The sequence below is a fragment of the Canis lupus genome, chromosome 1, assembly GCF_048164855.1.
Source record: "Canis lupus baileyi chromosome 1, mCanLup2.hap1, whole genome shotgun sequence".
Lineage (NCBI taxonomy): Eukaryota > Metazoa > Chordata > Mammalia > Carnivora > Canidae > Canis > Canis lupus.
In genome coordinates, this window is record NC_132838.1 from 25487089 (window position 1) to 25512020 (window position 24932).

The 24932-nt window shown below is 43.8% G+C and overlaps 1 protein-coding gene across 18 annotated transcripts in view; it reads right to left on the bottom strand.

Moving 5' to 3' along the window:
- The window catches only part of LDLRAD4 (low density lipoprotein receptor class A domain containing 4), a 387098-nt gene that overhangs the window by 178364 nt on the left and 183802 nt on the right, over positions 1-24932 (bottom strand). Inside the window, exon 1 of one of the 18 annotated variants that reach the window (XM_072823322.1) lies at positions 2384-2408. The exons of the other annotated variants lie outside the window; for them this stretch is intronic. Within the exon in view, the coding sequence (XP_072679423.1) occupies positions 2384-2393 (10 nt within the window). The 5' untranslated portion in view covers positions 2394-2408. Of the gene's footprint in view, positions 1-2383; positions 2409-24932 lie in introns of those variants that run through there. 18 annotated transcript variants of the gene reach the window in all.

The window sequence follows — 24932 nt, forward strand, 5'->3', positions numbered from 1 at the left end:
AGCCAGCAGAACTCTTACGCTATGTATGAGTCAGTGGGTAGAAAACAAAACGTCTGGAAAAGCATCCCAGACCCCTGCTCATGTTGACTATCACACCCTCTTCATTTCTCCCCTATTTCGTCTGCCTAGAACATGGGTGGCAGGCCTGGATCAAATCCAAGGTCCCTTCAATTCTAAAATTCCATTATTAAAATAAAAGACTGGGCATCAGCACACCGAGGCCTCCTCCAGCTACGCTAACAACAAAGAGGGCTGCAAAGAGAATAACCCCTTTACCTGTTGCAAAGAGACAGAACGTAAATCCTCAAAGTATTTCCGCGACCCCGTATGAAAGAGATACTAGAGTTCCCCCATTTGTTTGCATTTTCCTAAAAGAGCCTAGAAGATGCCAGCCCGCCCCTTGACCTAGTTTAGAACAGCAGGTGAACATACAGCTAACAAATGCACGTCCTACAAGTTCTTCACTGGCCACAGTGTCCAGGTTAAAAAAATTTGTGCACTAAATGTGATCCAGGCCACGTGGTAGGAACATTGCTGATGCCAAGTGCTCTTCCCATAAGGTACAAATGTTAAAACCCAGCTGTTTGAAATCACATTTATGAAGGGGCTTTTAACTCGATGGAAAAAAGGGACGTCAAGAAAAATAATTTATCTTTCTTCCCAAAAGAAATATTAGAGTTCGGATTAATACCAAACATGAAAAGGACATTAGCCAAAAACAGGCTGATGATGTTGAAATGGTAATTGGAATAAAGGGAATGTTAACCTAAATTGAATTAAACTCCAACTAAAGGATTAACCATTGCTGTTAGACTTCCACGTTCCAGGTCATGTGGAACCTTAAACCGACAAGAACATGGAACCACACCCACACTTCACTCATGTCAACTTGTTCAAGCGAGGCCCAGTCCAGAGAACAAAATGTTTTCAAGGAAATGAATTATGTGATTCATTCATTTATATCATCAATATTTTGGCCCCTTCTCTGTTATGTGCCAGGTATTAAGACATGGAAACACAGAGATGAAAGAGCAAGTCCTCTTCCAAGGGCTTACAACATGAATTTTTTTTTTTAATAATGTGAGAAGTGACCCATAGATTTTCTAACTCTTTCCAAGGACTTATCTTTCTTTATATCCTCCACATCTAGGGTGCTGCCCAGCAAGTAAAAGGCACTCGGTGAATCACATATTATTGATGATATAAATGAATGAATCACATAATTCTCACTTCTTAGATGATGCAAACATCAATATCAACCCACAGAATTTCAAACTCAAAAAATCTAAATCTTCTCAATGTTGAGTTACTAGCTAGATATCCAACCAAAGGCCTTTCTGTCACATGGCCACTTGAATCAAAACAACTAGATTGAAATTTGGAATCTCTTGACTTCCGGATGTGATATAGAAAATACTAGAAAATTGCTATGATGATATTAAGTGTTAAAGATTAATGCTAAGGTTGGAATGAAATTGCTAAGTAAAACTTAAAAACTCTAAAGTGACATAACTGGTATCGACAGAGGCAAGCTTTTAAAATGTATTTAAATTCAATTTAATTAACATATAGTATATTGTTCGTTTCAGAGGTGGAACTTAGCGACTCGTCAGCTGCTCATAATAACCAGTGCTCATTCCATCAAGTGAGAGGCAGGGTTTCTTTTTCTTTTTTTTTTTAATTTATTTTTTATTGGTGTTCAATTTGCCAACATATAGAATAACACCCAGTGCTCATCCCGTCAAGTGCCCCCCTCAGTGCCTGTCACCCAGTCACCCCCATCCCCCGCCAAAGAGGCAGGGTTTCAACTGGATCCTGACTTACAAGGCCGTCTCCACCATACGTTGCTATCCAAAACTCCCGTGTGTACAGACATGAGTAGTCCGCTAATAACCAGTTTCTTTTGATATTTGAAACTAAGAACCCTAGATGCGATGCTCTGACTTTAGCTGTGCATCTTTCAACATTTCTGATGTCTGAGCCCTAGCCCGAAGAGTTGGTCTTGATGGTCCAAGGTGCAGACTGGGCAGCGGTTGTCACTACAGATCCTCAGAATGACCCTGATGAGCAGCCAGGATGAAGGGCCACTGCCTGAGAACATTAAGCCCCCTTTTTCACTAATAGTATTTTATTACAATATTTAGTTGGTACTTGCTAATCTACTAAAAACTTCTCTCTTAAAATACGTATTTGGATGATTCCTGGACATTAAGGTCCGGTTGCTAAAACTCTGTCCTGCCAAATGGGTATTTCAGAAGATCCGGAACACAGGTGTGAGCAACCCCCAAACTACATACTGACCCACTAACGACAGAAAACATCCTCAATGAAATAAAACTTGAGAGAGAAAGAAGATAGAAGAATAAAAATAATGTTTTCTTACTATATTTCATTCATTCTTTGTGGAACTTGTTGGGTATTTCTGCCAATTCTGAAGTTGAAGGATATCAAATGTTTAAACATTGGAAATATTTTGGCTACAAATTCATGGTGATTTGAGATGTGTAATACTGGAACGGAATACAAAAAGAACAACGTGGGAACTTATTAGTTTTTCCTTCAGGAGCTATAGACATGATTTCAAAATCTGTAATACTTAAATAATCCCTCTTCTTTAATTGGGATTTTTTAAATGAAGAAAATGGTATTCCATTCTGCCATAACTCTGTTTCTTATGAAAAAATGTTCTGAACTGCTAACAGATTTTAGAATCACTTTACATATATACTCTTAGTAATATAGAATCTTCTCCAAACTTAAGGGCTGCTGTAGTTTCTCTACGTTCCTACATAAAGCTTTCTGATGATTTTGTGACTTTGAATTGTCACAGCTTCATAACTAATGCTGAGACAGCCCTGGAGACACAGTGGCCCAACCTCTCAAGTCACAGATGAGGAAATAATCCAGAGAGAACTCCTGATTTACCCAGAGTCAAAAAAATGAAATCCTTGTAATGGAACATAAAGCCCAAGATTTCTATCAAATTGAGGGGAAATTATTTTTTTTGTACTGAATATCATTCTATTATATACAAACTAATAACCAGTTGGAGCATACCATGTGAGAGAGGAAGAAAGGAAAAGAATGATTCTATGAATCCCAAACTTACATACAAAAAACCCCCCACTATATTAAAAACAAATTAGGGGGCACATCGAACTAGCTCGGTTAGTACAGCATGCAATTCTTGGTCTCAGAGTCATAAGTTTGAGCCAAACATTGGCCATGGAGCCTATTTTAAAAAAGGTTTTTTTAAGGACCACTAGCTTACCAATTTTATACTTTACACCTAAACTTGGACAAGCTTCAAAGATAAATGCTCAATCTTGAATTCCAGGAGGACAAACTTGTATCTCAGAGATGAAAGTTAATCCACTTGGTAGAGTCAACATTCTATTAGTTAAAAGACAACAAAAGCACTTGAAAGTTGCTAAGAGAGAACAGATCTAAAATGTTCTCACCCCAAAAAAGGAAGTAATCAGGTGACCTGGCCCGGGTGGTTAGCTAATGTGATAGCAGTCATCATTTTGCAATACGTAAATGTATCGAATTAACATGTTGTACACATAAACTCTTATGATGTCAATCATGTCTCAATAAAGCTGGAGGGGGAGGAGGCAACAAAAAGTTGTTCTCAATTTCTCTACACCCTTTTTTAAAAGCCTTGGTTTTCACAGATATAATATCTCAGTCACAAAATAAGGACCTATATACGGTATTACATCACAGCTGTAAAACCAGCCTTTTCTGTGAATTGGCAAAGTAGTCTATGATATCTATTTCTGTTAAAATTCATATAGCAACATCGACTCATTCAGTTCACACTTCTATCATTCACAAACCTGAAAACTGAGAGTGATTCCGGCTCCAACATTTTTGACATTAAAATCTAGCATTTGCTCTCAGTCAGTAATTTTCTGACATCAAAATCTAGGATTTTGCTCCTAGTAAAAACCAGGATTTGCCTTCTTAATGTACCTACATTGTGAATAACAGAGATTAAACTTAGCTGTTAGCAACGTAAAGGTGAAGAATTAATAGGTCTCCAAAATTAGTATAAATAATTTTACCACAACCAACCTAAGTTTACATTTCCTAGCATAGAGATGACAACAATATGTTTATTGACTTGTATACACATCGCCTACTCCCCAGCAAGGCACAGGTCTACCTACCATAAAAGGAAAAGTTCAATAAAAATGAAAAACAATGAATAAAAGACAAAAAACATGAACCAAAAAAATGCAAGGGAAAAGAGAAAAAAACTTTGTGACTTAAGAGAGCTCTAGTAACCGGCCATTAAATTAAACTCCAAGCAAAGACTCAGCCACAGAGACAAGGAAACCAGAGACGTAGATGGTGGTGAGCCCTCGCTAGCTGATAACGGTAGGCATCCCGATTAATCAGAAACAGACTTTCTCCTGCTTCAGAGACTTAAAAGTGCCCGTCACTGTTATAAGGGATGCTATACAACAGCACGGAAGCTATCGCAGGTATCAGTTTTGTCAAAAAGTGAAAAAAAAAGGCTCTGCATATGGTTATTTCCTTTACCAGCCTTCAGTGCATTGAGCGTACTGGACTAGTTTCTATTAAGGAAGCCAGAATGACAGCACCAGAAAGTAGTGATTTAGTGAATTATGAAGATAAGACTTTGAGAATCCTCAGAAACGGAAAACTAATCCTTAGGGCTATTCTTCTCAAATGTCAGCTTCTGACAGCACGCGAATGGCGTAAGGATGATAATACGTATATTCTCCTACGAAATTTTTTAATGCAAAGAATACATTTTGAGTAAACCTGTAAGAGACTTAGCATCTCACATGTTAGCAGCACTGATCTCTTTGGAGATCTGAGGGAAGAGATCTGCAGAAGTTACGTGTGCCTCACCTCATAGCACACGGTCACCTACCTGCACAGCAGGTGGAAAGTCCAATGTAAAGACACTATCACTGATGATGCCCTCCCCTCCCTCAGAGACAGAGCCAACTCTCCTGGTTATAAATTTGGAACAAAGGGGAATTTAATTAGAAGGTTTATATTCTGTATAATGAATTAAGTTACCCACAAGCATTTAATAAAAATTGTATCTTAAGTGTTGCTACTGAAACCATGCTGTCCTTCAAAAAGATGAATATGACATGATAAAAGGATATTGGCTCATATAGTAAGATTAACATAGAAGAGCCTCCCATCAAAGATAGTAATAAAATTTTTTAACTCAATCCATTTTATGATATGGCTTATCTTTCTCACTAAGGTGCTGAAAAGAAGATTTTAACGTGTCTGAAATTATCTGAGAACTATAAATGAAAAATATGCTCTTAAAATTCCAAGGTATTTTCGGGCTTCACACTTCTAGTCCTACGATTACCTCTTAGTGCGACTTTAAACATTGCCCAACTTTCATCAAAAGGCATTTTAAAGATCAATAAAAGCCGTTTTAGATCTTGAATAAGCAAACAGCACTATTTCTTTTTTTGTGTTTAAAACCAATGAATGAATGAATGAATTTGTTTCTGTGTTTTTCTGTATATAGAATGTCAGAAGGTATTCTTACTAACTTAGCACAGCACTAGAGCCAAGCGGGTAAAAGCTACCTTAAAACACTTTTTTAAAAAAGATTTTTATTTATTTATTCATGAGAGATAGAGAGAGGGAGAGAGAGAGAGAGGCAGAGATACAGGCAGAGGGAGAAGCAGGCTCCGTGCAGGGAGCCCGACGTGGGACTCGATCCCGGGTCTCCAGGATCACACCCTGGGCTGAAGGCGGCGTTAAACCGCTGAGCCACCGGGGCTGCCCCTACCTTAAAACACTTTGAGGAACAAAGTGTTCATCAATATATGCAATGCACCCGGGAAAACAGTTTGAAAGGATGCTGCTCAAAATACAAACAGTGGCAACCTCTGGGTGCTAGGGTCATTACGTAATTCATGAGTTCTTTGACAATTTAAGTATGATTTTATAATCAAGGAAAGTATAAATCCTATTTTAAGGGGAGAAATCTCTGTGAAAATCTCTGTGAAAACAGATTTATTTATTTATTTATTTATTTATTTATTTATTTATTTATTTATTTATAAAACAGATTTAGAAGGCTAAATCTATCGCAATCCTAACTTTAAAGGCACTAATAAAGTACCCAATTCCCCATGGCATCATCCAAAGAGAAACCCAGACAGACAGCTCCAGCCCCGTAAGGATAAGCACTATTTTAGTTACACCTCATTTCATAAAGTGCATCTTGACCACCTATCATGGATGGAGCAGCGGTGGCCGAAGGGATACTGGCTAGTTGGCAGTAACTGCGAGGGGAGTGGTGAGTGGAAGAGGCCCGAGAAGGCCTGTGGGTCACCGGACAAAAAGCTGCTTTACTCGGAGACCTGAGGCATTAAAGAATATTAAGCACATGCACAGATGTATTCTGACATTTTAAATTATTCTCCTGCAGTCCGGTGTGTTTAAGAGCTTGTGTGTGTTAGAGAGAGAGAGAGAGGGAGAGAGAGAGAGAGAGAGACACAGGTAGAGGGAGAAGCAGGCTCCATGCAGGAAGCTCGACGTGGGACTCGGTCCTGGGTCTCCAGGGTCACGCCTTGGGCTGAAGGCAGGAACTAAACCATGGAGCTACCCAGCGATCCCCCACACCGCCCTCTTTTCCTATTTTCAGTTTCTCCACACGTCATTTCCATCTAACATTATATTTAAATATATGCATAATCTTTTTCCCCCACTAGAATATAAACTACACGAGGGCAGGTAGAGATTTCTGTCTGCCTGGCTTTACTGAGGAATTCTCAGGGTCTGGAAAAGGACCTGGTATATCGTAAGTATTCAGTAAATCTTTGTCAAATAAATCAATGAACAGAAATAAAAGCTCATCCAGTGGTTCTTATAGGAAACACAATTAACTACTGGCATCCCTTTAGTGAAGAAGGTTTTCTCTAACTGAGCAAATACTTCTTTTCTACTCTTGGGGTAGAGAAGAGATAAAAAGGAGATAAAACACAAATATATTACTAGCAAATCATGTAAGATTTTTTAAGGCAAAGAGTGAGTCAAAATTATAAGCCAAAATAGTTTCTGATTACCTGTGGTCTTGTCTTCATTTATGGAATTATTCTCTCCCTAGTGTTCAATGTCATAAATATTTAGGCTTTTTCCATCTGTCCCTTCCCAGTCATCTGGCCTAATTCCTAAACCACAATATTCTCTCTCAGTGCAGCCTTGTGTGTTTTGGAGAGAAAGCCCATCGTCTGGCTAGAGCATTAGACTGTTTGCTCAGGAAACAGCCAGCTCCTTCCCTGGCAGCTTCCGGCACCCTGAGAACTGGGTGTGGACACGGAGTTCTCCACCTGTTTATTTTTTATTATTTACAGACAAGCTCACAGGAGCCAGGGAGTAAGACAGGTATTCATTGATTCACAGTACTGCTGACTCAGTCTTGTCCTCAAGTCGATCAGAGCGAGTTATTTTCTCCTACTTGAGTAAAAACTGCTCACTTTCTTGTCTTGAGCCTGACAAGGCTGTCTGCCTGGGGTCCTCCAACTGCCACACGCCCCTTAAGAAACCTCCTTCTCTGAAAACTTACACCATCCGAGACCTCCACAAATCCAACCTTGCTAACCTCAAAGCGCAATGGGGAGATGGCTGTATAAACTCCTGTGTTCTCTGCCTGCTTTAGCCAACCCACACTAGAACTTTGAGATGCTACCCTTATACCTTTTTAATAGTTAATAAGATGCTCTACCGTAAGGAGAACTTCCCTTTCCCCAGTTAAAGAAGGTTTGTTACCTCTTGTTTTGTCTCATTTCCCCTACTGGTTTCTTGGAACCCCTTTTGTCCCCTCAAATAAACTTCCCACTTCAGGCCTTATTCATCCCTACTGTCCTCCAGGATAAGCTGATGACCTCCTATCCATGATGGTGCTCACTCCAGTCAAGTCTTTTTTAGTTTTTAAGATTTTATGTATTTATTCATGAGAGACACAGAGAGAGAGGCAGAGACACCGGTAGAGGGAGAAGCAGGTTCCCTGCAGGGAGCCCGACGTGGGACTCGATCCCGGGACCCCAGGATCATGCTCTGAGCTGAAGGCAGATGTTCAACCGCTGAGCCACCTGGGCGTCCTGACTCCAGCCAATCCTTGAAGCTCCTTTACAACATACATGACCCCAGAGATGCTCAATGTCGGTTGATGTCCAGAGGAAGATCTTCAGATCCTTTAAAATAAGGGTCTTTGGTTTCCACAACTAATCAAATCCAAAGCTGGGATCAATGTGAGTGAAAAGCCATTGCCATGTCCTCCCTCAAACGCCATAGTTTAGAGGGAGAAAAACTAGCGAGCAGGGGAACCCTCTTGGCTCCCGCTGGCCCAGGACCAATCCTGCCTTGGACAGGAGCGACGTGGAGGCTGCAGTGCAGCCCCGCACTCTACTTCCATCCATGGCTCTGTCTGACTGGAGAAAATGACCTACTCCTGACACCTGAGACCAGGTGAGAATCTCAAGTTCCACAAAGACAAGACATTTTTTTTTTTTTTGTCCTGAATATGCTCATTTCAGGCCTTTGAATTTCTTTACAGTTCCATGCACAAATTAAGGACTTCCTGAATTCTTTTGCCTATTTCCCCAATCACCAAAAAGAGACTATTTCTGGTAGACCTAAGAAATTTCAAAACAATCTGATTAACAACCTGAACGAGGGTCTTAAAACGCACCTTCCGCAGTGGAGCGCTGGTTGATAGAACTCTGACCCTCCGCCATTAGCTAGTGTGTCGCTCTGCTCGAGCCTTCCCTGAGGGCGTGCCCGGGTGGAAGCCCGTCCCCCTTGTGTGGTAGACCTGATAGCATAGGACACAAGACCTCTGGCCACCAGTTGCTCTTGGTCATCTGTCCTCAAGCCTCTTCCTATGATCCCTCTGCTCCAACCTTCATGGAACTGTGTCTCCCTTTAAAGGCTAGATTTACTCTCCGCTGTCATCTGGCTACCCTTTTGCACCCCCGCCAACAGAATGGGCCTCAGACACCACCAATGACCTATCCAAGGACTTGCTCAGCGTGGAGACCAGGTCAGCTGGACTGATAGGCAGTGAACCATCAGTGGTTCCATAAGTGCAGCACACGATGAGGACAGCTCACGCGGCTTCCCAAGCCACCCGCCTCGGCACGGAGAACTCACGTGGGTTGTCCCTCCAGCTCCAGCTTTCCTGCTGAAGCCAACTCCATTCCATCTCGTGCCGTCCTTAATGGAGATAGAGGTAAACGGTCTCACCTTAATAACCAATCACACCCTCCAATATGGTCCTGAGGTTACCCTTTACTTGGTAAAGATTTTACTTATTTGAGAGCGAGAGCGAGATCGGGAGTGGGAGCAGGAGCACACATGCACTGGGGCAGGGACAAAGGGAGAGAAGCTCAGGCAGATCCCGTGCTGAGCGGGAAGCTCGACCCCGGGCTCGGTCTCGCAAGCCCATGATCACGACCTGAGCCAAAATCAGGAGGCAGGCACTTAACGTCTGAGCCACCCTGGTGCCCCCTGAGGTTACTCTTTAGCTTTCTTATCTCCAAACTCCAATTTCTCCTATTTGTCCACATTACCGGAAAGAGTAAATACACTAAATGGACATGGAGTGGAGTTTTAATGCTATTTCATAGACACTATAGGAGCTTTTCCCAATACTATTTCTGTACAAACATTTATAAAACAGACAAAAATAAACGACAAATGTGGCATAGAACCCGAGTCCCCAAGTATACACCAAAAGCAAATTCATAAAAAAGAAACACAAACCAAAGTAATTTTTCCGTATATTTAAGTAAAACAAAGCACTCGATTTAAAAATGTAACCCTCCTGATCCACACCCAAGACTGCCTATGTTCCTCCTTGCTTTTTATTTTCTACAGCACTTAACACCTTTTAATAAGTCCTACAATTAATTTTTTTATATTGTTTATAGTCTCTGATCGCTAGATTTTAAGTTTGTCTGAATGTAAGACATTTTTAAGGTAATGTTTAATGTTATTTCCCCGAGGCCTAGAAAAATATCCGGCATGTAATAGGTTCTCAAAAAAAAAAAAAAATGCTGAATGAAGGAAAGTTTATTCTATCAAGTAAATAGGTATTTATAAATCATAGATAACATGTGTCTCCTCTACTTTAAATTATTCTATATATTGGCAAATTGAACACCAATAAAAATAAATTTATTAAATGAATAAATGAATAAATAAATACATTCTTCAATCTACTCCGATCACCTTTAGAATATAGTCCATACGAGGTAGGAGTATAGGACTCTTCCTCCCACAGTGCTCCAGACCACCTTTACAAACCCATTTCCCAGCTCCTCTGCACATCACTCTGGAAGCCAGACGCACCACAACACGAAGATGTTCTCAAGCACCCTGTGGCTTTCTATCACTGTGCTTTGGCGCACCCTACTTCTCCTGCCTAGAATGCCTTGTTCTTCCCACCCCTTGTCTGACAAATGTTTACTGACCTTTCAGGAGAAAAACTTAAAAAAAAAAAAAAAAAAAGCCACGTCTGTAAAGCCTTCCCCAACCTCTCCATGCCCACTATGAGAAACTACCGCTGCCTCTCTCTGTGTTCCCATGGCAACCAGCACATCCCTCCAGTCCCGTGCTTGTCGTGCTGCTGTCATTGTTTGTCTGTCTGTCTGTCTCACCCACTGGTGAGACCTCGACCTCTTTCCAGCCCACAACACACCATATCTTTGCATCCCCAGCATCTAGCAGGGCAGGTGATTAATAATTGCTTGGACTTCTATTGAATCCAAAGCGTGGGGAGGGGAAGGGAAGAAACAAGCACACTTTGGGGTTCAGTTTTGTTTCTTTTACTTGTGCCTGAAATCTAGGCTTTCACCACAGACATGTAAGTTAAAGGGAAAGATGTAAGAGACGCAGAACAGTTTCCCTCCACCGGTTTTGTGTTGAATCGGAAGGGTCCAATTGTCTATGCTGATTTAAGCTGTTAAATCGAAAAATAAAAATAAAAATAAAAAAACAAATTAAAAAAAATAAGCTGTTAAATCGGTGTAAATCCTACAAACTATCGTACGCATCGTCTCTCCACTACATGTCCAAAATTAGGAGCCAATAAACACTACAGGTAAGTGTAAGTACAGATGTTTTCACACTGAGAAAATCCTACACAAATTCTACACCAAAATTACAAAGTGTCAGTGACCACAGGTTTCCTATGAGATGAAGGACACATGAGAGGGGCCTCATAAGCAGGACTTTGGACAACCCTTCAGGTGCGTGTGCGGGGACCAGCCCTGTAAGAGGTGATGCTGGGAAAGGAGTGTGGCTCTGGCGTCCGTCAACCTGCTATCGAGGACTGACAGGCAAACGTCTGTAGTTCTTTCTGACGTTTAGAGGCTTTGTTTTATCGCATTAATATTGGTGTCATCCTAGCGAGTTACCACTTGTCTAAAACTCTGACGATGTGGGGCCTTTGGGGAAGAAGGCTTCCGATTTTAAGGCAGCTTAGGAAAAACCCCACTTGCCACATTTCCCACTGAGCTGTGACTTCAGCTGCTCCTGGAACTGGGAGGGCTGGGCCCTGGGTGCTCACACTCACTCTTTCCCCTGCATTCCTTACAGCTAATCCACTGTTTCCTCTTACCTGCAGGAGGCCTCTGCTGGTTTCTCCACAGCCTTGGACAAGTGTCAACCCTCCTACTTTATTTTATTTTATTTTATTTTATTTTATTTTATTTTATTTTATTTTAAAGATTTTCTTTATTTATTCATAAGAGAGACACAGAGAGGCACAGACACAGGCAGACAGAGAAGCAGGGAGCCCAATGTGGGACTCGATCCTGGGTCTTCAGGATCACACCCTGGGCCAAAGGCAGGTGCCAAACCGCTGAACCACCCGGGCTGCCCTAGCCCTCCTATTCTTCACCTTCCCCCTCAGACTAACCAAAATGCAAGCAATCACCTTTCCAACCTTCGTGTCACCAAACACCAGATGCCCTGACCCTTTGCTTTCTTTGCCCCCTACTGTTATTCACCTGATCATTTAGCACCTGGTCAACACCACTGTACGCCAGGCCCTGGTGTTAGAGGCTTCCTGCACGTTACCTTAGATGAGGAAGCTGATGCTCAGGAGGCTCCACTGAGCAGATGGCCACCTGGGGAAAAGCCGGAAAACAACTGCTTGCATGCTCAGTCTCCCCTGCTCTGTGCTCTGGGCCCCCAGGCCCACAACAAGCTATGGTGTGCAGACCAGAGGTGGAGGGGCAGGCAGACGGGGCTCCTGTGCCAATGGTGTAGTCACAGCATCTACAGACTGGAGGAGAGTGGGGCAGAGCCTAGGCTCATTTCCTAAATCCCACACAACCTCCCTGTCTATCTACTGCTTCTCTCCAGGACACGAATGGCCTGGAAATAAGTGTCAAGCCGTAGAGAAGTATCCTCACACATGGACTCAAACACTCGTGCACAATCACCGTGCCGCTCCCCGCCACACAGTCAGCACGGGCCCGAAAGGCAGCTTGACTGTCTCATCCTGCGCAGCTATCCCATTCTATGGAGATTTTTTAAAAAATTAGTCTGTGGTACTAAATGCAGAAAGATAACCTCTGATCCTATTAAAATATTCAATGATTATTTCGCTCGATGGCCCTGGAATGCTTTCCTCTGTGTAATGTGCAGGAGGGCTATGTAGGGGGGCTTCCCCGTCCTGTCACCGCACTCCGGGGCTGCCCTGGTGAGAGCAGCCTGCCGACCTAAGCATCTGCCAGGCTGCGCTGAGTTCCTTGCACACTTGGGACACAGAGGCTTGACCTGCCTTCCAAAACCAGCGGAAACTAACATTTTGTATGCTGTCCAGAGTATTCTAGACTGAGTGCCGCTGCATAGTTGGCCCCTGCCCGCTGCAGACCCCCGGAAGGGTGCGTCCGGGCTGGACGGGGACTGCTACGTGCTGTAAGCTGCGCAAGGAAGTTCTGCATTGGGCTCCAAGGCCTGAACGACGCCGAGCTTGGATTCCTCTAGCAGAACAGACATCAGAGCTCAAATGTGCTTTTGGGAAACTTACCTGCAACTAAGACCCATACTCTTTATTTCTGTGAAGAACTAAGGTGTTAAAAAGACCTGCTAGGTGTGTCTTAAGAACCTCCCCCTCTTTAAAAAAGGTTCTCAATCTTGTGGCACTTTTTCTGTTATAGATCACGAGTGTGGCAGCTAGTCAGCGAGGCACAGACAGCGGTTTGTGCTGTGACGGGGCGTGCAGGGCGGCGCGAGGGATCTGTCCTCCCCCAGGCAGGCACCACGTTGACGCAGGCATCTCAGCAAGACCACCGCACCGGCGTCTGTGTATGGGGGGCCTATGTGATGTGCACCGCAGCGTGTCTCCAGCCTTCCACCAGCTGAGGACGGGGAACGCTAGGGCTGGAAGAAACACTAGGAATTGTGTGATTTCCAACCCCCTTATTTTAGAGACGATGAATCTCAGGCGCAAAGAAAGGAGGAGCTATAACATGGTGGAGCTAGAATCAGAACCCCCGGGGCCACATCCGGGGCGATCACTGGTTGCCTAGCTGATCTTGCACCAATTACTTATCTTCTCCAGGTGACAGTTCACAGGCTACCTCAGGGGGATATTTTATTTTATTTTATTTTATTTTATTTATTTTATTTTTTTAATTTTATTTTTAATAAATTTATTTTTTATTAGTGTTCAATTTGCCAACATATAACATAACACCCAGTGCTCATCCCGTCAAGTGCCCCCCTCAGTGCTTGTCACCCAGTCACCCCCATCCCCCGCCCACCTCCCCTTCCACCACCCCTAGTTCGTTTCCCAGAGTTAGGAGTCTCTCATGGTCTGTCTCCCTTTCTGATATTTCCCACTCATTATTTCTCCCTTCCTCAGGGGGATATTTTATTTTATTTTATTTTATTTTATTTTATTTTATTTTATTTTATTTCATTTTATTTTTAATAAATTTATTTTTTATTGGTGTTCAATTTGCCAACATATAGCATAACACCCAGTGCTCATCCCACCAAGTGCCCCCCTCAGTGCCCGTCACCCAGTCACCCTTACCCCCCGCCCACCTCCCCTTCTATCCCCCCAGTTCGTTTCCCAGAGTTAGGAGTCTCTCATGGTCTGTCTCCCTTTCTGATATTTCCCACTCATTATTTCTCCCTTCCTCAGGGGGATATTTTATTTTATTTTATTTTATTTTATTTTATTTTATTTTATTTATTTTATTTTATTTTATTTTATTTTTAATAAATTTATTTTTTATTGGTGTTCAATTTGCCAACATATAGCATAACACCCAGTGCTCATCCCACCAAGTGCCCCCTCAGTGCCCGTCACCCAGTCACCCTTACCCCCCGCCCACCTCCCCTTCTATCCCCCCAGTTCGTTTCCCAGAGTTAGGAGTCTCTCATGTTCTGTCTCCCTTTCTGATATTTCCCACTCATTATCTCTTCCTCATGGAGATATTTTAAAGATGAAATTACATAACTCATGTAAAGAACTTAAAAGACTCCCAGACATGTAATATTATATCTGAAACTAAGCTTGAGCCAAGCCACGATCTAAAACTGGCTTAATGACTTCCATGCTGCTTTCCAACTTAGGTCATTACTATATTGTACAGGTTGTAAAAGGACAAAAAGACTGAATGAACATCAAAGAACTTGAATCTGTGTCATATATGTCTATCTACGGAGGCCCTTGTCCTAAAACTTATGCAGATTTCCAAATACCATTATAGCGCATAATTTCTCCCAATAAAATGCAGCAAAATATAATGGAAAAATTTGAGGGACCCCGTTCGACTCTTAATGATTCTATAAACATAGCCCTAAGGTAGTTTATAAAGCTAATAAAATGCTTTCCACCTGAAGCATTTACTGCAAGTTTTTATTGTCAGTGACAAAAGTACACGAAGCAGTTTTCTATGTCGCACAATCAAGTCACCATAGAATTCAAATATCTTTGCTTTCATTTACACAGAATTTCTATCCTCTGGTTTTGAACCCAAGTGTCCAGAGTCTAAAGGTGGCAGGACTGAGCGGAAAGCCTCCTAAGGGTGGGCGCTGCACGTGGCGGGCCCGCTCTCTATCTCTGGCCCGACGCCTGGTCCGTGCACGTACGCTTCGGGAACCAAGCTATCGTCTGGCAGAGAGAGCCAGCCAACCGTATCTCAAAGTGTTTGTCCACTAGCTGCTGCTCTAAACTTTGAACCTGTCATACCAAAGGCGGCGTAAGTGTCTCACCATGCAACGCACGACAGCACAGGTTATGCAAAAGCTGACCTGAGGGCCATCCGTAGAGACACGTGCCCGCAATGGAATAATAAGGACCCAGAACCCATAAGAGATGAGGGACAAAGACAACCCGAGAAGGGATTCAGGGCATCAATGGGAGATGCAGTTTCAGGCAGGAAGAATGATATGAAAGAAGCCTGGCACAGGCAAGGTCCAGTGACACAGGCCTCCGCGTCCCAGATGGCAAATCAGACAGGAGCACAAGGGTTGTCAGTTGACCGAACTGGGCGAGACTCCCCATAAAGATGGCACCAAACTGGCCCCTGAAGGTGAGTGTCCAGGCAGGGGTGGAGGTCCCCGCACGGACTCCGCACCCGGGAATGGGGGCATGAGGAGCCTGTTTCCAGCAGGGGTGCCCACCGTGGATGGCCAGGCAGGGCTGAGGTGGGGCGGGGTGAGCCCTTGAGGGTCTCCGGTGACAAGCCAGTGTGCAGGCTTCAGTGGGGGCTCAGGACCCCCGAACATCTGGGAAGCCGGGCCCCACGACTACCAGGGGTCAATACCTTGACCACAGGTGAGCCACTGGGAAAGGTGGGAACTGGGCAAGCCCTTCATCTCCCAGGGCTTCCCTTCCTCAGAGGATGAATGCTCCCCACCAACACGGACCCACAGCCCGGGGTGTCAGCATGCGCCACGGTGCAAAAACATAGGAAGAAAGGTCGATGGAAGGAAGCACACAAAAAATTACTTGCAATAAATTGAGCAAAGAGGAATCCTGACACCTACAGACCACGGTCCGGGCCGCTGCAACGGGAGCCCGGTTCGTGTGCTTTCAAACGTATCAAACCATGAAGTCGCTATTTGCAAATAAAGAGATGCACTCAGGACACGATTCAAAAGTAGGAAAAAGGTGGTAGTCCTAATCTCTTACTTGTGCCTTGAAGTTTTACACCAAGCTTGTGACTTATGCTGGGTAAACCTAAAAGAAGCAGTGATCAGTTTACGCAAATATATTTATTTTCTTCATTTAAGTAACCGCCCGACGTGGGGCTAGAACTTACGACCCCAAGATCAAGAGTCACATGCTCTCCTGAGCCGGCCAGACACCCCTCAAATACATTCCTTAGAATACTTTTCCGATTTCCAGATTTCCATCAGATCTCGCCAGGCCTGCTCCGTCCCTACTGCACTGGGATGTGAACTATGGAAACCCAAGCTGTGGGCCGTTTCTCATGCACCACGACCTGCCTTCATCCTCTAACGCAGCGCAGTTCATAGTTTTTCACCAATAGCATGCAGTGTAGTTTTGCGATGACGGTTACATTTTTTTGCAAATAGAAAATAAAATTCTGCCGAAGAAGTGAGTGAATGGATGGATTCCTACTTCACTAGATATAGGCCCCAGAATTATAGGAAACATGGACATCTGAAGTCCACACCGACCTTCCCCTAAGCTGCTGTAGAACCGACACAGCGGGTCTTGGGCGGGGTCTGTCTTCACTATGTGTCTCTACGGCAGGGCGTTAAGCCCTGCCGACCTCAGGCACCACCTGAGACAACGGACCTGTGGCTGGAGGTGGAACCGCAAACCACGAAAGGCAAAGTCCCTGTTATTCCTGGAAAGATAACTGGGAACAAAAACAGAATTTCAAATGGGGATGGTGCTGGGATGATCCCATTCACAAAACTTGAAAAAAATGCAAAAACCGGGAGCGGCCCAGGGCTGTCTCACGTCTTGGCTCGTGAACACGGCAACGATCATGACAACTAGGCGAGGGAGTTCCTGTGCATCATCCCAGGGAAGCTTCCCAACAAACCCACAAGAGGTGTTACTGGGCGTCATCGCTTGGGCCCACCTGCCCAAGGGTAAACCGAGGAGGAGGAGTTGCCACAGTCCAGAACAGCCAATGCACGGCACGGCATAGACTCACACACACTTAGGGGTCAGAACTCCAGTTTCTAAGATCGGGTCTGCTACAAGGTGGTTGTAGGACTTTAAACTCTGGACCTTGCTTTTCTCATACCTGAAAAAAAAAATAAGGAAACTAAATAGAAGACTTTTGGTGACCTTTCTAGCACTGAACTACCCTCAGCAATGACCTCCTGATTATGTCCTACTGGACAACCATGCTATTCCTTGCCGTAGTTCATGCCCCCACTTCCCAGGCTGCTGCCCTCCTGCGCTGAATCCTTTTCCTTTATCTCTCATTCATCCCAGCAGCCTCCATTATCACCAACACTCAAAGCCCTCCTCTAGCCCCATGTCACCACTGAAGATCCAGTGGACCCTCCCTTCGGCCCCCTGACCTACAAGTCACAAGTGACGAACGGCCCTTGATATAAAGCCTACCAAGGATCTCCAGTAGGCAAAGCATGTAGAGATAAGGCCAGCAGCCAAACGCGGTTCTATACACCCAACCTTCTACCCTGAAAGCTTTCTGTTGAACGAACATCTGGCTTCAGGAAGGACCCGCTCAGGGTCCAGGCAGACAAGCCTGCCTACCCACCCTGCTGACGGACGGGGCAACAGATGGGGCGGCCAGCAGTCCTTCTCTCCGGACAACAGCCTTGGAGAACTGGAATCCCATGGAAGATGACATAGCGTATTCCAAAGGGTTGCCAAGACCTGTCCTGGGGGGTGAGGTTTCCCCCTCTGGCAAGCTGAGGATGTCGTCTACTTCACACATCAACTCCTGCGGCGGCTCAAAAATAAGCCTACTCCCCTCACAGGCATGATGCGCCTCACAGCCCTGGGCCCATGGCGGGCTCCTGCAGATATTCTTGACCACGAAGGAGACACATCGGCCCTGCGACAGGACCTCCCTCAATGTAGAAGGCACCCATACCCCAACCTTAGGGGAAGAGCATCAGGACCTCCCCTGCTGCTCTTCATAACGATCCTACCAACAACCCAGGAATACCACCCACTGGATGGACGTACACAAACCCCACTTTTGTGGTTTTCTTTCTTTTAATAATAAATTTATTTTTTATTGGTGTTCAATCTGCCAACATACAGAATAACACCCAGTGCTCATCCCGTCAAACCCCACTTTTGGAGAGATAGTCACCCAGAGAAAGGTCATTCCTCTAGGCTATTAACCATCTTCATGACCAAATAAAAATGATAGTTTTTCAGGTCCTAAGAGACTGTGTATATTCTAGAAATGTGGATGATCTCTTAGCTGAGGAGTCGATCAGCACTTCTGGCACGAAGGAGCCTACACCGCATAGAGACCTCCGTGCAAGGGTGCCACCAAATAAATGTCTTACCTCCAGCTTGGCCTGCAGGTCAGTTTCAATTACCCATGATCATGAGTGAAACCAGGAGTAAGGGTGATCCCCAAGGAACTGTTTACATAGGCTTCGCAAGGGATTTTTGCACCTCGTTTTGCATGAGGCTGGCATCTGGGGATTTTACTTCATGGTGAATGGTGAAGGGTCACACTATCCAGGCCGAGGGTCACACGGGCTCCCTTCTGCTCTATGCTCCCCAACACTTCAAGCTGAAGACAGTGCAGGTGGCTATCTGAAGCCGGCCTGCCTGCCACCCCTCGCCTGAAGCAATAACGAGGCCTTTGGGTTTATGGACATCCGGCTATGCTGCAGCGGACACAGAAATGCAAAAGCAAACGCAAAACATGGTTCATTGTGTCAATGGGGGACTTCATCATATCCTCCAGTTACTCATATAACATTGAAACATGATTTCCCTCTGTTAAACCCCAATTCCTGCCTCCCCTCTGGCCTCTAAGTGACCATGACAACAAGGACGCTGATGCACAAGGAGCTGAACCAGGCACCATCCGTACACTAGCCTGCTGAACCCAGAGGTGGGTATCAACCACCGCACATTTCAAGGCTGAAACAGGCTCCAAGAAATGGGGAAGGAGCTCAAAACCCATGTGCTTGTCCCTTCGGTCAGGAGACCTGCTTCATAAGGGCAGGCACTCCAGCTTGCTCATCTTTGCATTTCTTTTGAGATGAGCACAAAACCACTTACAATGTGGGCCTCTGATAGGGATTTCTAGAACAAAGTGTAGCTGATCATATAGTTCATCTCTGGCTCGAGAAAGTACGTCCAGAGTATCACTAAAGCAAACTTCACCCATTTATTTCATTACCATAAACCTTGGGTTTGCCTAGAAATGCTGACGCTTTTGTCATAATTATTGTTTTCCCCAATGATTTCATGTGCCAGCTGTATTCCTTCACGGAAAGAAGTTCTAAAATTTCTTAGAAAAGCTTACTAAGCAATGCAAGTGATGCAGCGACCTCAACGGACACAGGATATCCAGCAAATTTTGGTGACTAAACGATGAACTAGAACTCCCTGATTTCTAAAGATATAATTTCTGTCTTCCAACCCTTCACCATTCACCATGAAGTAAAACTCTATCCCCTTTCCCAAATCACATTCCGCCGTGCTGCTGCCTGGAAAGGGTACTATTCAGGAAAATTACAAGTACCTGGTCACACTGGGGATGGGGTTAAAAGGAAAAGCGGTTTACAAAGAACCCGACACATGTTTAAAATATACTGTGATACAAACTCCTGCACAAGCATTCATTTGCTTTGTCCAAATTTTTTCAGCTTCAACACAAAATAGCCAGAATTTAAGAACAATCAGCCTATTGCATTTCAGTGACTAGCACACATTTACGATTCTCTTTTCCTGCCCAGCACTGAAACACTTTTTTTTTTTTTTTTTTTTTAGGGAATTCCTTATTTTATGACCTATGGGAAGTGGAGCACCTTCACAACAGAAAATACAAATATAAATAAAGCCTTGGGTTCCAGCCTCACTTGCAGCCATGGTGCAGTCATGTGGCCTTAGTTCCAAGAACCCGAAGCACCTCCTGGCCTTTACCAGGAGTTAGTGGTGTGAGATAGAAAGGTCCAGAAGAGCCCATCCCACTGGTTTCTGTTGCTTCAATCCTGCCCTGTCACATAAGTCACACTCACCACGTGTAAGAAGAAAGAAGTTGCGCTTCCAGTACAGCAAAGAGAGGAATCAGTGATAATCTTCCTTTGATTAGCTCAGTTCATAGTTGATAAATAAAAATCTGGGAGGCTGCTGAAAGGGCTCAGCCATATGACCATATGCTCATAGGTACATTAAGTGCTCAGCCCATTCGTACATTCATTGGACACCTACTAAGCTGCTCTAAAAATAAGGAAGACAAAACTCCCTGCCCTCAAAGACCTCACAATCTAGCCATAAATGCTTAAATAGCTACGTCTACCTGCCCCGCTAACCCGGAGGCCTATGAAGTCAGGAGCCCTGGCTGTCTTGTTACTGCTGTCTCTCCAGTTTCTCAAGGATCCAGCCCATCACAGGCGATCAGTACCAGATGAACAAATGAGTAAATGAGTTAATTATTAATTAATTTATTTTTTTTCCCCAGAAATAAATCCATACTTTTATGTAAGTTAGTCTGCAACAAAGGAGGCAAGAATATATAATGGGAAAAAGACAGTCTCTTCAACAAATGGTGTTGAGAAACTGGACAGCTCCACGCAAAAGAATGAAATTGTACCACCTACTTACACAATACACAAAAATAAACCCCAAATGGAAATGCTGTGTTTACTAATTTTGGGAGACCTGACATTTTCATAATGCTAAATCTTACCAATATCACTTCATTTATTTGAGATATATTTTAGGTCGTATAAGAGTGTGGGAGATTTTTCCATTTAGGGCTTGCATATCTTTCATTAGGGTTATTTCTGTGTATCTTTGTAATTTTATTGCTCTTACAAAGAAATTAGTATTTTTTTGTGCTTCTCATTAAGCATTGCTAATGGATAAGAATGTTATTGTTTTTGTTTGTTGAAATTATAAAAACCCGCTATGCTTTTAAAAAAAAAAGAAATTATAGCCAGCAATGAAATCATTTATTTGTGGGTTTTTTAGGTTATCTATATAGAAAATTAACATCACCTGAAAGTAACTGTCATTGTATTTCTGTCTTTCCAATTCACCCACTATATATACTTTTTCTTGTACCAACTAGAATTTCTAGGACAGTGTTGATTAATGGCAGTAGTAGAAGGCTTTCAGATCTTATTTTTGATATTAAAGAAAATATTTTAAAATTTTCTATATTAAGATAGCTGTTTGTTATGATTTTATGGTAGATACCTTTTCTTTTTTTTTTTTTTAATTCATTTACACAGAAATGCCATGGTCAGTGTTATGCTAGAGAACGATGGAGCCCCGGGATCAGAGTGGGGTTCACAGAGGACACCCCTGCCGACCTATGTTCTCCAGAGGAGTAAGAATTTCTCAGAGAAGAAAGGTGAGGATGCTCGGAGCACAGGAAGCGACGGAGGCTGATGGCAAAGGCCACGCGTGCTCTGCGGAGAGGCAGGTGACGGTGTGGAGGATGTGCAGCAGGAAGCAGTGAGCAGGGCCGTGGGCGCCACGGCAGGTGCTGCTGAGCTGACCGCTGGGAGGGAGTTAGGGAGCCTCCCCCCAGCAAAGAGCGACCTAAGAACTCAGTGTAGACTTCTGGGTTGAGTCTTATAGGCCAACCTCAACAGAGCACTACTACTCACAGGCTTCAAGCAGTAACTGAAATACCCGCCCTTCTACGGGAGGCCGCTGGGACTCTAGGAGGGTCCTCCCGAAGTAGCACCGTGTTAGGCCACAGCAAAGCCCGGTTCAGACGTTTGTGGAGCACCGACCGGGGCGAAACCAGGGGATGCCGGGGCTAAGAAAGACGATTGTCCTCATCGGGAACCTCTGTAGGTTCATGGATAAGTAACTGCCACCTTCCAGGGCAGCCCCGTCCCTCCTAGCACTCCACGTGCACGGGGAGGCTGTGGCGCTCAAAATCCGTCCTCAAAATAACAACAGCACATCCATTCTCTTATTAGTTCTGAATCTCTGCTTCCCACCAGCAAAAACTTATACCAAATTAATGTTATCCTTTTAGAAACAGAACTTTCAGTTTCCCATGGAATGAGTCATCAGTTTTACGGACTTTTCTAGGCAGCCAGCTTTTTTGGTGTCACCTCACATTCTGTCAGATTAATCACAAGGCGAATCTGAAGAAGAGGGGAAAATTACATACCCTGTACTTTAAAGTCCAACGTAAACCTGGATCTGTAGCCTTGGACTCCGCAGAGCCTGTATTTCCACCCATTTAATGCGGACGATCGGGGAGGACTAATACACAGTAGCAAAGTCGTATATCCATTTAAAGGGTATCAATATCGATAACGAATTTTTTTACTTTCTTACTTTGAGATGATTTTAGACTCACAGAAGACACGTAAAACACTTCAGAGTCCCTGTATGCCCTTAACTGTACTTCCCTCGGTGTTACAGGATTCATCAAAACTGAGAAATAATACATTATTTGGTATAATACATTATAATACATTGGTATAATACATTAACTACAGACGTTCTCCAGATTTCACCAATTTTCCTCATTACTGTCCTTTTTCTCTTCCGAGATCTAATATAGGAGTCCAGGTTTCACTCACCTGTCCCATCTCTTTAGTCTCTTCCACCTGTGACAGGACCTCAGTCTATCCTTGTCCTTCAGAGCCTTGACACTTTTGAAAAGTCAGGCATTTGGTGGAATGTTCTTCGATGTGGGGTTGTGTGGGGTCTTATCAAGACTAGACTAAGATCATGCGTACAGGGAAGAGTGCCACAGAGGTGACCTTGCTCCCCTTCAGAGCATCCGATCCAGGGATACAGGTGAGAACGTGCTCATTGCCGCTGATGCCGACCTGAAGCGCTCAGTGTCTGCCAGTTTTCTCTAACTGTGAAGTTATTGTGTTTTCTTTGTAATTAATAAATATTCATCTTGGGGGGAGATACTTTCTGACTATTCAAAGATCCTGTTTCTCCTTTCACCAACTCATTTCCATACCTCTTACCTACAGCAATTATTATTACGCTCTTCTAATGAGGAATTTCCACTTTCCTCCTTTCATCTACGTGTAATAACTGCAATTCTTCTGTCAGGGAGAGCCATTCCTTGTCTTCCATCCCGGAAGAATTAATCTAGGGGATGCGCATATTGCAGTATGTGATGCAAAACTTGCATGTGTTCTAGTACTAGATGATGAAATATAGATTGCAGATAGGGATCTAAGACTGTCAGTTCCACATAAGATCTAATAGGTTAGAGTTTCACCTATCGGTAGCTTGAAGTCTTCCTCTAGATACCAACAGTAAGTAAGGTGGCAGGTTATGGGATCATCCGTAGCCAAGGTAACCACAAATGGTATGGCCTAGAATTATCTATAGTTGAGCACTGATCCAATTAAAAGCATTTTCCACAGTATCCCCAAGGGGACTTCCCACACCTTTCCCCTGCTGGGGAGCCAAGGCAACAGCTTTCCCTTCCTAGGCTCCACCCACTCGCTCCCTGGCAGGAGGCGGGTCTTGCCTGCACTTAGAAGGTGGCTCCCTTACTTCCCTGGTGAGAGAAAATGATGCAATTATTCCTCATAGGCAAACCCGGAAATAGGCACAATCGAGCACATCAAGGACAGACCTGTTTGGGGCTGGGGTGGGGCTATGACACACAGTACGATATCACAACTCCCCTGACCTCAGTGTGCTCACACAGCTTGGCCCTATGCACGCTCAAACAGATATGACCATCACGTTCGGTACGGTGATTTTATGCTAATTTTCAACACTCACAAAAGTAATATATATTCTTGGTACAAAATCTGGAAAATCTAGACAAACTAGAAACAAAAGAAAAAGGAAGAAAAAGGGAGAAAGAAAAGGAAAAAGAAGGAGCAAAGAAAGTACATCCTGACCTCAAGAACCAAAAGAAAGCACCGTCAACATTGTGTGTTTCTGGGACGCCCGGGTGGCTCAGGGGTTGAGTGTCCGCCCTTGGCCCAGGACGTGACCCCGGGGTCCCACATCGAGTCTCACATCGGGCTCCCTGCAGGGAGCCTGCTTCTCCCTCTGCCTGTGTCTCTGCTTCTCTGTCTCTTATGAATAAATAAATAAAATCTTTTTTAAAAATTGTGTTTCTTCTATTAACCACTTTTTAATTTTCATGTTTTTTTTTACAAAAATGAGCTCACATTTTACTCTATTTCTTTTAATATGCTGTACTTAATTGAATCAAAGGGGATAATAATCGTAAGACACTACTTTATGTCGATAAGAAATAAAACACAAGGAATTTTAAGATGTAATCATATCCCAGTGTTGGAGAGGTGGCAACGGGAAAGGGAGAGTGTAACGTGCTTCAAATTGACTACCTACTTAGCATTTCTTAAATACTTCTCATGTTATTAAAAACGCCTTCCCAGCATCCTTTTAATGGCTATGCATTGCCATACACTGCCAAATTACCTCCAGAAAAGTTCACTTATTTACTCAATACTTACTGACACCTCTTTTATGCTATGTTCTGGAAGTAGACTAATTATAGCACATTAGAAAAAAAATTACTACATTCGAAGCTTCAGGGACTGGGGGAGACAGACACTAAAACAAACAAACAAAAAACGCATAAATATATCATTAGAGATTATGGTAAGGGATGTGACAAAAAGATGTGTGAGGCACCGACAGGCAGCCCACTCGCCAACACCCAGGGACCGTTTCGGACAGTGGTCCGCTTCCTTCCCATCACTTGGCCAGGACGTGCTTCTCTGCGCCCTAGGTAGGCATCTCCACTAGGAGG